Consider the following 17,185-nt stretch of genomic DNA (forward strand, 5'->3'; position numbering starts at 1 on the left):
TCCAATCAGAAGACCTATTAGATACCAGTGTCAAAACCAACCAATCAGAAAACGTGTATTGACCTGATGGACAAACCAATAAGCTGTAAAGCGATTATACCTTGTACAGCCACTTGAGGTGTATTAAACACTATACATGTTAAAAAGACTACTTAAAACAGTCAAATCCAACAGCACCCAACCACCACCAGCACAGAATGGCAGCAGTGTGTGCTACCTGCAATAAGTATTGCAATGAGTCACCTCGTCTACTCCAACAACACCTCCCAAACCATTGACCTCGACTGCCATGAAGTTCGAGAGCAGCAAACCTGTGGGAACATCATCACCTGCAGTTGCCCCTCCAAGTCACACACCATCCATTCCCACTTAAAAATGCAAGACAATTCATTTGTCATCTCTGGGTCTAAATCCTGGAACTCCCTACCCAATGGTACTACGGCAGTATCTTCACCTGAAGGACTACAGCAGTTCAAAAAGGTGGCGACCCATCACCTTCTCAAGGGCATTTAGGGATAGGGAATAAATGTTGGCTTTTCCAGTGATGTCTGTGTCCTGAAAAATGAAGTTGAAAAGGTCTCTTCACTTCATGTAGAATGTTATTATTGGTATTTTTGTACCATTGAAATCCCACCTTGGGGAATAGCACGCAATTAGGAGATCATCAAGAAATTGAAGCCACAACAAGAACTGTGTGTCCATGGTTATAGCCATCTTTAAACCAGTTAAGGAACTTATCAGTGAAATAGAGAAATTCTGATTTAAGTACTGGCCATGCTACCGCCAAACAAATGGTTCGGGCCATTGTTCTCTAACATCTAATTGTTCCCATCAACATTAATTGACAATGAACTGAATTTTTTGCCCCTTTTTTCCAACAGAACAGAACAGATTCACATATTTACCCAAATGCTATTGCTTTACAAGGGGTGGATTCATTGTGAAACAGCTAAAGTTAGTTGTGAACAAGTTTAATTTTAACGAGCAATCTATCTGAGGACCTTATGTTGACAGGTTCTATTTCAAGTAGAATTAACTGGAGCACTTATTTATTCACTCTCATGAATTAGTGATGAATCTGGCAACAGTTATCATTAAGTCGCTTAAATGCTGAAGTGGAAGCAAATCCACGTTGTACTTTTGTTAGTGATGGGAAAGAGGGACAGGAGGTGGTGAATTAAATCTGACAACACACACTCCACATAAAATGTAAATTATTGACGTGAATTAACTGTCTGCATTTAACTTTCCTGCCATAAAAAAGCCACACTTATTACATGTCACAGTCCTGTGCTACAAATGACAGTGTGCCATTTTATTTTCTGATTAAAATAACTTTCAATCCTGCCAGGGAGCAGAAATAAGTGGAGCTGGCCTCGAAAGTCTTCAAAGCCTAAAGCTGTGTTAAAGCAGCAATGTGTGGAAGCACATGCCAGCTTAATGTGAGACTTCCCAGCTGCACTTATCTGTCATGATGCAGTCCAAGGCATTATTCAGGATAGAAAGTGCCCAGATATACATTGCTGAGCTGCCAGAGGAAATCAAATGGATTGTGCATTCTCAGGGGATGGATAGTAGGGTGATCAAGAAAGGATTAGCACTGGGGACAGGTTGATAGGTGATCAGACATGATCGGGGATGGGTGGGGACTACCAGACACATGATGAGTAGGTGGAATATAGGGTGCAGACTTACTCCAAGATAGAAGGCCATTCAGCTCATTACATCCATGCCAGCTTCCAATAGAGCAATCCCCTTAGTTCCATCTCCTCTCTCCTTATTTCCCTGTATCCCTGCAACTTATTCTCTCTCTCACATACTCATCAACTGTCCTTTGATTCTTTCTGCCATTAACATGCACCAAGGGATCATTTACAGCCATTTAACCTACTAGCAGTGATGTCTGAGGAAACCAGAGAACCTGAAGGAAACCCATGTAGCAACAAAGAGAACATGCAAACTCTGCACAGACAGCAGCCAAGGTCAGGATCAAACCTGGGTCCTTGAAACTGTGAAGCAGCAGGACTAACTGCTGCGCATCCGTGCTGCCCAGCATGTGATCAGGGGCCCTAATAACATTGTCTGTGGGATGAATGTGGGAAGAAGGAGTGGATTCAACACTAAGCAAAATACTTATCTACCCATCAGGGGTTCCCCTCTAACTGAAGCATGCCTCACCGCTCCAATGGTATTTGTACAAGTGACATCAAGACACGCGTTGTGTTCCATTTAACAGTTGTGCACATGCTTGACATCCTCCATGCATGTGTGTATCATACGAATGGAAGATCCAGAAGAAATTCTCTGAAGTGCCTGATCAGTTCTCAAGGGCCCTACCGCATTTATTCCTTTGAATGACAAATAAAAAACTTACATTGAAGAATTTCTAGCCTGCTTTCTCTGTTTTTATTGTGCACAGAAGGTACACCAGCGTACAGAAAGTAACCTGCACTAATGGGAAATGTAAATGGAATGTATTGCATCCATTCTCAGCTTACAAGAGCCAATCTAGGCTCACTGACTTTTTTTGTTAGGAGCTTCAACAAAACATTCCTCAGCTTTATAAACATGAAGGCTTGTTGGTACCTCCTGAAATGATGGTGAAAATACCCAGCAGGAACTTGAGATCAGGATGGACATCAATGAGAACAACAATTGATGAAAGGAGAAGAGGGAGTAAACAAACTGGATGAGCGTAGATCTCATGTGGTACTACAATATTAAAAAAAATCCAAGTAACCTTCTCCCTCACCTTCCTGCTTCAAAATAGAGCATGTACCTCCTGCAACAATTCTATTTTAATGAACATATTTACTTTTTAAATGTCACTATGACAAAGAGGTGGTGTTCTCTAAGGAAGTTCTCAGCCAGCCCCTTAAGAAAATATGGAATATAAAAAGTGATCCATCACTACACAAAGGGCAAACTAAAAGCAGAAACACATTGGAGCTCACACACAAGTAAAACTAAATACAGTGAAAGACAAAGTGAAAACTAGAATGTCAAAAGAAGGGACTGATAATGAGGCCATAACAGAACACTAACATACCCTGTGTTAGTCCATTCAGAACTATAACCCCTATATCATTTTATCAGTATTTAAAATAGGAAAACATTTCACAAGCCAGTTTCTTCAGGCCAAAGAAGCATTCAGTTACGTCAGGAGTCACAAGACAAATGTCCCCATGCTTATGCCGAAGGCTGCTTCCAGCCTGTAGAAGCATTAATCTGCCCGATAAACAAGTCCAAAATTAAATTTTGAATGTTATTATTCCAAATCCCAATGCCAATGCAAGCAATAACGGTAGCATTTAGATAATTGAAAAAGTTATGAAACAATAAAAGGGCAAAAAGCCTTCCCCAGCATCTTCCCAACCCCATACATCATGTACAATTTGTCTTGCCATGGGATCTATGCAAACCACCAAATCTCTTAAGGGAGATGGCTTAGCACAGATAGAGGAAAATAAGGCTCTTAAATGTGTCCCAATCCTCAGAAGCTATAGAATGAAAACAGCAATGTATTTATTCAATATTACTACTCAACCACCCAAACTTAACCAACAGGATTTCGCAAAAAAAATTAACTAATTTTGATCATCCTAAGTCCAATCTTAAAATCTTCAATGCAATTTTAAGCACAGATTAATCCCATACTTTTAATGATTACCAACATAATATCAGCTACTTATTATGAATCCACTTAACATGTTCATGAAAATGCCATTAGGAAAAAATTCTCATCTGCAGTCTGAAGCTATTTTCTCAGAATGATAAATAGGTTGATTAAATTTACTCTGTGTTGAAGACTTCCTATTGACCAATTCTCCAAATAAACAACTCAGTTTTACAAGTTTCATCTTTGCAACTCTTCACTAAAATCCGTCCATTGCATCAATCTCCTTTTGAAGACAGATGCCAACAATCTTACTCAATATTCAAACTAAGATATTATTCATCAATTAGAAGGGATAAAGTGATCCATTTTGATAACAGTTCTCAAAACACATTCCAGTGCATTCATATTGACTACTTATCAGTCTTCTTCACAGGCAGTCTCTTGAGATTGACGGAGACTTGCTTCCTCCCTAGTTCTGTAGGTTTGGAGATAGTTGATGAGGTCAATATGGGGTCCACACACAAGCAGAAGGTGCTTGGTGCAGCAGGTAGCTGGATAGTTTGGAAAGTGGTGTGCTCCTCCTGCCAGTTTTGCTGGGCTTCTATGTGCTCCTGAACTGCTTCAAGGGATTCCGTGCCATCCTGAATGCTTCTGCATTTTGAGTGGGCATGGGCAAGAAAACCAACGAGTCAATGGGGATGCTACACTTTATCAAGGAGACTTTGAGACATTTTCTCTGTCCATCTGACAATCTTATGCCATGATGGAGCTCAGGGTACAGTGCTTATTTTGGGAGTCTGATGTCAGGAACATGAATAATGTCCATCAGTACATCATTCACACAGCAAGTTCATTTTTGACTTAAAACCAGCTGTGATACTGTTCCAAAATTGTAACTAAAACTAATCTGCAATTGGAGTCTAATTGTTTAAAGTATGGATTTAACATATGAAAGAGTCTAATGACTCCAAGCAAAGCTGGTGTAGTGTAGTTCTTATGAGACAAGTAAGGAGTCATATTAAATCCTCACTGTGTTGACCAACAGTACTTGGATGCTCTAGGGAATAGCATGCATTGCTTGAATGCAAGCTAATTTTTCCAAATGTAGCACTGTACAGTCAAGCCAGTCAGTTATTCATAAATCCAAGTCAGCCGACAAGGATATGATTGTCTTTTCTCCCCCAAAGAATGAGATCCAATATGGTAGGTAAAAGACAAATGTTTTCTCTTGGGTACAATGCAGCTTCAGAAGTTTGACCAGCTACTTCCAATCATGATTCACCCATGTGCTGATCATGTGATCAGCATATTCCAATCATGTAATTTTTGCATGTTTCTTTGCATTGGAAACTGAATCATGTTTACCCAGGAGCGACACTAATCAATAGTTCCAGTCATTTTCAGAACAACCATGTTTTATTGATGGCATGCTTGAGGGAATGTCCATATACGGCTCTCTTCTGACCATTGTAAACCACAGTCAACCTCACACATAATTAATGCCCCCACTTCCACCAACACCCCCGACTCTGGATCACCTCACAGGTCCCTACTTCCAATGACCCCCACACACCTAATTCCCCATCACAAAATCACAGCCCCAATCACAAACCCTGTCCCCCAAGATCTGACTCATACCATGTCCCCTAAAACAACAATCCCCTTCTTGACCCCCCCAATCAACCATCTCCTGCACCCGCCCCCTCCCTGGTCCACGATTCACAGCCCCTGATGCCTTAATCACTCAATCCAACATCCCTCACCCTACCACCAAACTACAGTTGCCATGAAACTCCAATCCCATTCATCTTCGGGGTCTCCAATTATTATACAACCCTCCCCCACCTTCAATGTTGCTATTTAGATTGATGCTACGCCCCTAGTCCCCGAATAAGCCAAGGAATACCGACACTCCTGACTGCCGTAGCTGCAGGCACATTTTTGATTCTGCAGTTTAGGTCACGCCAAAGCTCCAAGGTTCAGCACCACCCAATATCACATCAATGGGTCCTCAACCTGAATAGCTGTAGGTCAGTCATGTGAGTCTGTTTGCATGCCTTTAAAGTGAGATTCTCCTAACTCTTAACGATGCAAGACTCAGCAGATGCTACACTTGATTAAAGTGCAAAATTATGAATAAATACAATGAATTAAACATCTGAATTATAAAGATTTGCTTATCCACATACTCCCAGTTTCATCACTGGCTGATATGGCACTCAGTCACATTAAGTTGTCATGAAACTTCCCAGTTCCATCTTTAGGTCACTGTTCTGCAAAAAGTGCAGAAGTAAGTTTTATCAATATTACACTGTCACCCAAAGGTTCTTCCCCTGTTACCTAAGAGAGCCTTTTGCATACCAGAACTAAAAAAGTAGCCTTTCTCCCCCTAGTGAGTGCTGTTTGATGGCTGCAGTTGAAATTCCAATGATGGTCCAGCAGCACTGCTCAAACCACACATTAGACGAGAGGCCTAAGGAAATACCATCAATCCCTTGCTGTTATAAGTTGTACAGATTGTTCTGGTAAGACACAAGTCAAGGAATGAAGGCAGAATTTCACAGATGGGCTGTAGGATTGGCATATCTTTTCAAGAACTACAACTTTTTTTTAATATATTCATGTTTGGGATCTGGATGTGGCTTTATTGTCCAATCTAACTGCCCTTGAGTAGATAGTGATAAGCTGCCTTCTTGGACAGCAGCAGACTTTCTGGTGGAAGTAGCCCCTAGATAGCTATTGGCAAGGAAGTTCCAGAATTTAGAGCCAGCAAGTCAAGTTGGAATGGTGTGTGACTTGGAGGGAAACTTGCCGCTGCCCTTGGCTTCATTAATGGTAGAGGTTGAGGTTTTGTGGGACGTGCTGTCAGTGTAGTCTGGGTGAGTAACTGCAGTGGTATTTTGTAGATGGTATGCACTGGTGTACTGGTGATGGGGTGCATGAATGTTTAGGGTGGTTGATGCAGCTGACTACTATTCCTGGGTGTGGTTGAGCTGCTTGAGAGTTGTTGGTGCTGCTCTCATCCAGGCAAGTGGACATATTCCATCATGCTCCTGACTTACGGCTTGTGGATGGTGGAGAGGCTTTGTGGTGTCAGGAGGTGAGTCATGTGCCACAGGATACCCAGCCTCTGACCTGCTCTTGTAGCCATAGCAATCATAATGCCATTGAATATCAAGGATAAATGATTAGATTCACACTTGTTGGAGATAGTCATTGCTTGGTGCCTCTGGCATGCATGTTACTTGCCACATCAGCTCATGCCTTAATATTGTCTTGTTGCTTCATTTGCTAAGGAGTTGCAAATGGAATTGAACATTGTAAACATCCGTACTTCTGATGAAGCAACTGAAAATGGTTGAGCCTAAGATATTGCCCTGAGTAACTCCTGCAGTGAGTTCAAGTTTAAGTTTATTATCATGGGCATACGTACCCAGGGTATAAATGCCATGAAAATTAGCTTTTTGCAGCAGCAGCACAGTACATTATAAACATGACAAACACAAGTTTAAATTTACATAAATTACACATAACTTACACGACAAAATAAACAAAAATAACATAACGACCTTAGTGCAAGTTGAAGGAAATATAGTCCAAGGCAGAATTAGGGCTTTTCAGGTCTCCAGCGTCCTGTGTGTTGTTGCTATTTTCCATTGTTGGCTGCTGTCAGGTATCAGTTCAATACAAACCTGACATCCAACAGCAGTCAAGCTGGCTGAGCAGCCAATCAAACTGAAAAATTCTCACAGATAACAAAATGGAAAACAAAGGTATAAAGTTATTATTTTAAATATTTTACAAGCATTAAATATATATTCAGATATACACATAAAACGTTGAAACCGAAATATCTTAAATAGACATAAAAAATACAAGTATTTATTATTTAAAATTCATTGAAATATTTCAGAGGGAACCACAGTCCACATACGCAAGCAGGGAACACCAGTGTTTAGAAAATTGGCAACAGAAGACATAGTTCCACTGGTGGAATGATTAAATTTGGGGATGAAAGGTCAATATTGCAGAGCATGATTTTCTTGATGGGTTTTAAGGCTGGAGGGGATCACAAAGATTAGGAGGGGCAAGTCTGAGGAGGGAACTCAAAGTAAGGGTGAAAAGTTTGAAATCTGCACACTACATAACCAGGAGCCACTGTAAATCAGCAAGGCCAGGGCTATGAGTGAACAGGACTTGGGTGTGAGTTAGGACAATGGCAGCAGAGTTTCAGGTTTTCTCAAGATTACTGAGTGCAGAGCAAGCAAAGGCTGTCAGCAATGGAACAGTCACCTGTACCTGCAACAAAGGCATGGATGAGAGTTTTGGCAGTAGAGCAGATTTAGCTGAGATTCTGGAGGTGGAAAGAGACCGTTTCAATGCTGGGTGATATGTGATATTATGCTTGTGAACAATCCAGTCCATTTTTTTCCCAGGGAAAGAAGTAAAGGCAATGGTCATGTAATGGAGTCTGGGGCAGAAACAGCCCTTCCAGTACTTAATGCACAGAAATTTCTGCTCATCCAGAACTAGATATACCAATTTGGAGATTGTGACTGGGTCAGGACAACAAGAAGAATCAAGATGTTTCATTCAGCAAATAGCATTTTGTTAAAAAGAGTTATCATTGGGTTGGTCAATTAGCATACCCAATACTTATATGGTAATTAACATTTTTAAATGAACAAGTACAGTTTTAAGAGAAATCCCATGGGTAAATATTCTCCTTTGCTCAATGTCCTTTCTGATTTCAATATAATCAATGCAATGGATTGGAAAAAGAAATTGTCTGTTGCTGGCTGAGAATTGTTCATCAACACTGCATCATCAGGAGGAATCAGAAGGAAAAACTTAGGACTAGGTTTTGCATCAGTGGTGAGATAACAGGGCTCGCCACTGACTGAACAAAATTAGGCACAGAGATCTAACAACCTCTGTATAATGGACCTCCTTTTTTCCAATGAGATTTCAGATGTCAGAACCTGGAGCAACACACAAGATGCTGGAGGAACTCAGCGGGTCAGGCAGCATCTACGAGTCCAGATGAAGGGTCACATCCCAAAACGCGAACTGTCCATTTCCCGCCATGGATGCTGCCTGTCCCACTGTATTCCTCCAGCATCCTGTGTGTTGTTAATCTTTTCCATTGTTGGTATCAGTTCAACACAAACCTGACATCCAACAGCAGTCAAGCTGGCTGAGCAGCCAATCAAATTGAAAAATTCCCACAGATAACAAAATGGAAAACAAAGGTATAAAGTTATTATTTTAAGTATTTTACAAGCATTAAATATATATTCAGATAACCACATAAAATGTTGAAACTGAAATATCTTAAATAGGCTTATAAAAAATACAAGTATTTATTATTTAAAATTCATTGAAATATTTCAGAGGGAACCACAGTCCAGATAAGCAAAATCATTTATCCATGCAAGAGAAATACTAGGCAGCTTTTAAGCTAAATCACTAATACTATGTTAAATTACAGATGTGTGTGAATCCCAAAGCTGTTGTCAGTGTCACAATGAAGTCTGATAGTTTAGCCATAAAATGCTAACCACTGTCTGTGAACTAGTATGAACTAATATGAACTAGTTATTGTCTTTAAGCTTCAATTTATGCAGGTTTAACATTGCTGGAGCAACAAAAACCAATGAAGAAACTGATGCAGCAGCTGTGCTATAGAAATAGGAAGAAGTATTCACCAAATAGTATCCCACAGCCAAAACATACACTCCACTGAGTGTAATTAGATTCAATTTCTAAGCAATGAGGTGGGGTCCAGTTCAGCTCAAATCAAGGGCATTCCAGCCTGTAATGTACACCACGTCCTTCGAGTCAGACATTACACTGGGGACCATTCTGGAGTCCAGAAGAGAAAAGATTAGTCCCATGTTGAACTTTAGTTCAGTTTTTCTTCATTCCTAACAACAAAAGATCTCTGACTTTGGGGACCGCAATTCTGGCTTTGCTATGTAAACATTTTTCTGAAAATTAATTAGCCCTTCAGCTGCATTGTAAACTTTTATTCCCCTCGACTGGGTGAGTAACATGATCACGCCCTTTACAAAAACATGCTCTGCGCTGTCCTGCTGGGGGAAGAGCACTGAGTCCAAGCGGTCTTGCCCTCTGTCTCAGCTGCCACTTTTTGAAGGAAGCGTTCCTTTTTCAAGCTATTTTCCTCCCCTTCCCTCCTGGGCCTCATTGCTGCACAGCATCCCTGGAAAATATGGCGGGGGAGGGGCAAACAACTTGCTTCCAGGCCTCTGTCAACAACACTTGAAATCAGCCCATTGGAGGCAGTTGAGAATGGTCCAGCATGACTCACTTTTTAATTTTCCCTCCCTATGGGGGCCTTTACTCAGTACTTCCCCTAATGGTACAATTGAGACAGGTACAGTTGACATGGTACAACTGAGATTAATTAGTGCCTGTTTACTACCCAATTAGATTATTGGATGAATAATAACTGTACACAAAACATTTCAAATGAAATCAAGTGCAGAAGTACAGAACAAGAGAAAAATTCCACAATCCAATTTTAAGATATGGACGAGATTAACATTGCAAATTTGAAAAAAAATGCATCATGTCTTCAAACAAGAGAAACACAACATGTTTGTTTTTGTAATAATTCTGTTTCTGGATCCTTTCTGTGCCACTGCAATGTAGATCTGGGAGTGTGGCTTGAAAGATAACATTGCCCCTTTAAAAAGCTGCATCCTACCTTCACTACATTCTGGTAGTGCTGCTTTAGCGGCTCTCAGCTGTGTCCAGTTAAGCCACCAGCTGATTTCAATTAATCTGATTCAGACAAAATCTTTGGGTCATTTAAAATACTCATTCTAGAAGGATCCTTTCAGTACAGGACCTTACTCTATATTGTGCAATTCTCAATGGATTCTGACGTTAGCACAGCTCACTAGGAGTCACCAGCACATTTGGTTCACATTACTTCATGCCCAATTTACAATGAAACCCTCTGAATTTGCATTCAAGTGTAAATATGGGATCAGAAACATTTGCAGTGTGTTTGTGTGTCAGGAAAAAGAGTAACATTGTGAATGGGTCACAGAAACAATGCACTTATTTTTAGACACAATTTTTAATTGTGGCCCAGATGTCAGCACGCTCACAAGACAATGCACATATTAAATGCTATTCATCCAGTCGGCCCTCACCTTGCCAATGACAGGGATATCAACAGAACCCCAGGTGTCTGCTCCCCAGTGAACCAGGCCGGAGGCAAAATCTGCAGTAACAATCCCAGCAACTGGAAAATATGGAAAGGATTGGAAGATCCATAATGAGCTCACAGACTGAAAGTAAAAACGATCAGATAGATTTTTTAAATCCAAAGTCCTACATCTACGTGCAAATTTCTAAAAAATAGTACATTACTTTTATACATATTTCATTTTGTTCTTAATACCATGGCATAAAAAGCATAATCTTCAAAAAAAGTGACTGGACAATGAAATCTTATTTTTCACAAATTATATATCAAAATTATTTTATAAACCAGAATGGATTTATGCTTTTCAAGTTAACGTGGTTAAGATGGGCAGACATTTTCAAGGCAAAGGTTTCGTGCAACCAAAGACAATATTTTAAAGATAAAGACATTTTGTAGTAATTGGTTAACTTCGTGACACAATTAGTTTGGTGAAGCATTGACATGGGTTATTGCTCTCCTTATAAACAAACACTGCTCCCCCCCCACCCCCACCCACAAGCCCTCTAATTAGTAATTTAGTATATCATCCCTTTTTTCTTCTATTTACAAATGCTGACTAATCTGCTGCATTCTTGCAACATTTAGTGTTTTTCTTCCTTTGTAAATTCTTGATCTCAGCAAGTATTTTCAAGCTGGCAGTGTGGAGCTCGTTTGCAAGACTGCAGAATGACAGAGTCATCAATGTTCAGCCGTAGGTCTGAGATTGGAAATCCACTCAACCATTATTAGTGTAAAGAAAGTGTAAAATATTTTTATAAAAAATGGTGCACTTTTTTTTCTCAAAAGTAGTAAATAGAGCAAGCAAAATAGAAGCAGGAATAGGCCATTCAGCCCTACATGCCTGCTCCACCAATCAATAAGATTATGTGTGATCTTCTACTCAGCACTATGTTTCTGCACCAAGTCCACACTCCTGATGCCCTTAACATCCAAAATTCTGTTTATCTCTGATGTGAAAACACTCAGCACCCTCCATAACCCTTTTGGATAGAGAATTCTGAAGATTCCCTATCCTCTGGGTGAAGAAATTTCTTTTCATCTCACTCCTAAATGACCAATCGCTGATCTTGAGACTGTGACCCCCTACTTCTAGACACTTCAGCCAAGGGAAACATCACCTCTGCATCCACCCTTGTCAAGCTCTGTAAGAGCTCTGTAGTTTTAATGACCAAGCAGTATTCATTAATATTTGACTGAGTAGTGTGAATTCTCAATGTGTAAAGACCTGCAACATTCTTAAATAGGCCCAGCAATTTATAGGCTTTAGATCCAATGTATAAACACCTTCTATAGTTGCAACTCAGAACACAAGTCACTGAATAATGGCCAGTCATGCACTGGTCCTTAGTAGTCACCAGCTCTCTCAGCTTGACAGTAACTCAAGAGTCCAAAATTTCCAATCTGCCATCAGCACATGCTAACCACAGAAGCTGTAGTAAAATGGCCAAGATGATGTTTAAGCCTCCTCTTCCTCCTCCTCATCTGCTTGAAGTAGCATGCAGAGTTCACTCCACACCACAACCCAGCACACATTGGTCATGAAATGGAAATGCTAAGTACATATCCATTGCCTGCATTAATAGGTACTCTGCCAACTTGACAATGACATCACTGTGCAAGGACACAACTTAAGATCACCTTTCCTGCACACTCACCAATATTCACATTGGTCACTGGGGAGATGAGACTGCAGATGCTGGAATCTGGAGCAAAAAACAAAACTGCGGGAGGAACTCAGTGGATCAGGCAGCACCTGCAGAGGCAAAGGGATGGTCAACATTTCGGGTCATCTGGACTGTAGAGGGAAGATAGCCAGTATAAAAAAGTGAAAGGGAGGGCTGAGACAAAGACTAATAGGTGATAGGTGGATGCAGGAGAGCTGGGGTTAATGGACAGAGGAGACAGGTGGAGGAGGAGGAGGAGGGGGGAGTTCAGAGACAGAGGCTGGTGGGTGATAAGTGAAAACAGATAAGGAGAAAAAAAATTAGGCAGAGAGAGCCCAGCTGTTTAAGGGGAGGGGGAAGGTAAATGGTTGCCTAATCTATGCTTGGTCTTGCCAATATAAAGGAGGCTTCATCGAGAGCACTGAATGCAATAGACGAGGTTGTAGGAGGTGCACATGAATCTCTGCCTCACTTGGAAGGGCTGTTTAGGTCCCTGGATGGATGGTGGTGAGGGAGGTGGTGTAGGGACAAGTGTGGTACCTCCTATGATTGCATGGGAAAGTGCCAGGGCATTGGGAAGGGTGGGTGGGGAGGGATGAGCGGACCAGGGAGTCACAGAGAAAGTGGTCCCTCCACCTATTGCCCACAGCTTTTGTCTCTAAACTATCCCCCTCCCCCTTTCCCACCTATCTCCATCTGCCATAATCTCCCACCTCACCTGGTTCTGCCTATCACCTACCAGCCCCTGTCTCACCCCTCTCTCTCACCTCTTTATACTGGCGATCTTCCCTCTACACTCTCATCCCTGATGCAGGGTCTCAACCCCAAATGTTGACCAGCCCTTTGCCTCCACAGAGGCTGCTTGACCCACTGAGTTCCTCCAACAGTTTGGCTTTTGCTTCACACTGCACGACTCTGAAGTATTTTATAAAAGACTTTTGAAAACTGGGCAGTAATATTGATGAATTTAAACATAATCTGAACCACTTTATTGTTTCTGATCTCTCAACTGAAAACCTTCCTTTCAAATAGTTCTGGTTAAAAACATTTTGGTTCTGCATTTCAGAGGGAAGGTTAAAGCTTTGCTGCACAATGGGGTGTTCATACCTGTTTCTGCGTGGCCACCTCATCCCCCATAACTATTGTACCACACATTGTAAGCAACAGAAAGGTCTTGGCTATGCAAATATGAGAAAGGTTTTCAGGTCAATAGCAAGCACCTCGGGAGGTTTCGTTGAGACTAGGAAAGTTGAGCGGGATGGGGAGGAATATGGGAAGGGCTGTGGAGGGAGGTTGATTGAGCATTGCTTTGGGACTTTTGACCTTTGAGGGTGTGTGAGGGTCAGGAAGGGGGACGTAATCAGCATGTGATCTGATGATTGGCCAGGTAAGGCAGAATCAAATGGTGAGTGAAATGTTTGAGCACCTGGCAGCCAGAAGGTCCACATGTCACACTCAAAAGCCAGTGGACAGGCTAGAGCCAATCAGCTTTAATTACTGCAGAAACATCCCTCAACTGGCTTGCTGCTGTGAGAGTGGCCCATGCAAAAATTCTCTGCCAGAGATGCCAGTTTCACTACTCATGTAAGGGGGCCGCCACACACCCAGAGGAATTTAGCAAAATACACTGCCTGTGCACAAAGGAGCCAATCATATTTAGTAATCAAATTTTAGATTAAATTCCTTTGAGCAGTACACAGATATGGTGCTTGGTGAAAAATGTAGGCCTCAGTGTTTATTTGGAGTTTTTTTTTATTAAAACACTTGTATTAAGAATCTTCTTTCAAAACACATTTCTTCCCCACAAAGAAGTTACTGGTGTCATAAGACCTGGCCACATTTTTGGGCAAATATCTTACACTGCAAATGCTGATGTAATCGGGTTTAATGCTAATTTCCTATGTAAACAGATCCTGGTGGCTTTGTATTTACATGTTTCAGGCACTAGGTGGAGCTATAGTGCCACTGTAACTTGTATCAAAGAGCAGTCAGATACACTGTGAGTAGTGCCACAGGAGATCTATTAGCATTTCAAAATAATCAAGGGATAATTGACTATGGTCCTTCTGGCAAAGGAAGGAGGGAAGGAACCCATGATGTTATTGTTTACGACATAAAAGAAGCTCTAAGGAAGGGAGACTTGGGTCAGACTCTCCAACTACAGTCCACTCAATTTATAAAACAAAGACAAATGCATTTTATTACAGAGCTAATTGTAGATTGTTAAAAGAACGCCAATTTTTGTTGCTCTTATTTCTAAAATAGCTCATTATTTTAATGAGGAATTCTGAAATAAAAATGCCAGTTGCAGGAGTTACGCAGATTTAAAATAATGAGACATGCAACTGTGTAGGAATCGTGGGCGCCAACCTGCATCCTACATCTGCACGACACCACAACTTCCCTGCTGGTACACTAGCATTCTCGTTCCGCCATGCTGCTCCGATTCTTATCATTTTCATTAAAATGATTCAGATGTGCATAGTACTCTGCCTGCTCCCAAATCAGCTCTGTTATCTGGGCCCCTTTTCAAAAGCAGTTCAAAATTCTATGTTTTAGTACCACTGAAGGTAAGCACAGCCACACTTGGGTCAAATATTCATCAAATAATTAATTTTGCATTTAAAAATAATAATTACTAATACAGCAAAATATATTTCTTGCTGACATCATGCACTTGTCAAGATTGTAACAATGAGAGAAGCTTATCAGTTCAATGTACGTCACACAACCAATGTGCTCAGGATCGGGAATCTGCAATTTGAAAATGGAGGAATAAGTTTTTTTTAAAAAACGAGGCAAAAAAATTCAATAGATTCCAAACAATTTAGTAAAATTGATTTGTCACAAATGTTTGGAAGTTTTGAAGAAATCTGAGTTTCGAAATTCATTGTCACTGTTTTTCCAGTGTCAGTTATCTTCCTCACATTGTTGAAAAAGACTCCTGAAACATCATGAGGTTTGTTAACACCAGTCCCAAAACAGAGATTAGCAGAACGTGAGAACACCAACAATCTGCCGCATTAGTAGCACCTTTCCTCACAGTTTTGACCTCAGGCAGTAGGCCTTAAAGCCCACAGAATGGGCCAATCGTCACCACTTTCATCATCCCCACAGCCACCTGAAGTTGGGCACAGTTACTCAGGGCCCACTGACACCAGCTCAGTTTTCCAGGACCCACCCAAAACAAGACCCTGGACCAGAGACCCAATTGGACTTGTAACGTGTTCCCTAGGGACCAGAAACCATGTGTCCACATTGGGTCCAGTCTGGCTCTCTGGGCCCCGAGTCCAGATCCAGTTTGATATCCACCCCTGGTCCCAAGTGTACATTACCGATAGGCCCATCAACATGACTGGTGAGTATAGGTTTGTGACTGTATAACATGGGATACAGCACTGGTGGGCACAAGTCCACTGAAGTGGAAAGGACCATCTGTGTTGTGAAGCAGCAAGAGAGCATGAGGAAGTCAACAATAGATTGGAAGCAGAAGAGCAGAAGTAAGTGCAACAAGGAGGAAGCAGTGAGGAGCCAGTGAGTGAACCAGTGATAACATGTGAGGGAGCAGTGAGAACTGGGGCAGTTGTGTCTTCAAACATGACTCAAATTATCAGCACCTGATTAGGCATGGTTCACATTAAATATATTTCCTGAGAGTGGCCCTCAGAAAGTGGCTTGGTTTGTATTGCTGGCCCTTGCTGCATAAGGTCTTGCACACCACTCTACAGGCAGCAACTGAGGAGTGGTGGCAGGGTGTGCTGCAATATGGGGGAGGAGCACAGTCCCCCCAAGGACAGCAGACAGACCTGCACAGACCTCTGAGCAGCACATGCAGGAAGCAGCTTCCTTGTGTAAAGGAATAGCTGGAGGAGCATTTGACCTGTAGGACTACGGTGTGGGAGTGGAAATGGAGTTAATCTAAAATCCATTTTTGGTCAGTGCGGATTCTTTCTATGCTCTAAGTTTAAGATTTTTATGATATGATTAAAATTCACAATGAATATAAAAAAAACAATGGATAATATACATTTGAACCTATTTCAGTTTCTAAACACACACAATTTAAGAGACTCTTAGATAGACACATGAATGATAGAAAAATAAGGGGCTACATGGGAGGTAAGGGTTAGACAGATCTTAGAGCAGGATAAAATGTCGGTACAACATTGTGGGCCGAAGGGCCTGTACTGTGCTGTAGTGTTCTATGTTCTAAAATATTTTAGCTTAGCTACCAAGTTGGTGATTGGAGTCTGTACTTCCTTTGGTGAACGATTAAATGTTGTTCAAATTGTGTGCATCACATAAAGGCTGAAAACCTCTATTATCACCAAAATTCCTTGGTACCTTTTCTAAAATTAATAGCTCTCTCAAACTTTCACTTTCTTCTTTGCACCATTGTTTTGTGAGAGTTTCAATGATAAAGTAATTCAGGTGTCGTCTGCAAAATTCAGATATTGTCATATCTGGTCATTCTCTTCTTTAATTGGAGATACCACTAGGGTATTTTTACCACTTTTAATATTCCTTGAATCTGTAGCTAGCCCTCCTGTCTTCCCATTCTTCAGCTGGGTGAAGGAATTAATGCTTGCTCTGTCCCATCTACATCATGAAGCTGAACCCCACAATGTATTACCAGTAAAATCAACAGGCCTACAAGTTTTA

The 17,185-nt window shown here is 41.2% G+C and overlaps 1 protein-coding gene across 2 annotated transcripts in view; it reads right to left on the minus strand.

The window, feature by feature from the left end:
* Positions 1–17,185, minus strand: part of si:ch211-212o1.2 (uncharacterized protein LOC492735 homolog) — a 114,485-nt gene that overhangs the window by 43,197 nt on the left and 54,103 nt on the right. For both annotated transcript variants that reach the window (XM_052028772.1, XM_052028774.1), the window contains exon 3: positions 10,804–10,895. In XM_052028772.1, coding sequence (XP_051884732.1) covers positions 10,804–10,895 — 92 coding nt within the window. The remainder of the gene's footprint in view (positions 1–10,803; positions 10,896–17,185) is intronic.

This window comes from Pristis pectinata, chromosome 13 (genome assembly GCF_009764475.1).
Source record: "Pristis pectinata isolate sPriPec2 chromosome 13, sPriPec2.1.pri, whole genome shotgun sequence".
Lineage (NCBI taxonomy): Eukaryota > Metazoa > Chordata > Chondrichthyes > Rhinopristiformes > Pristidae > Pristis > Pristis pectinata.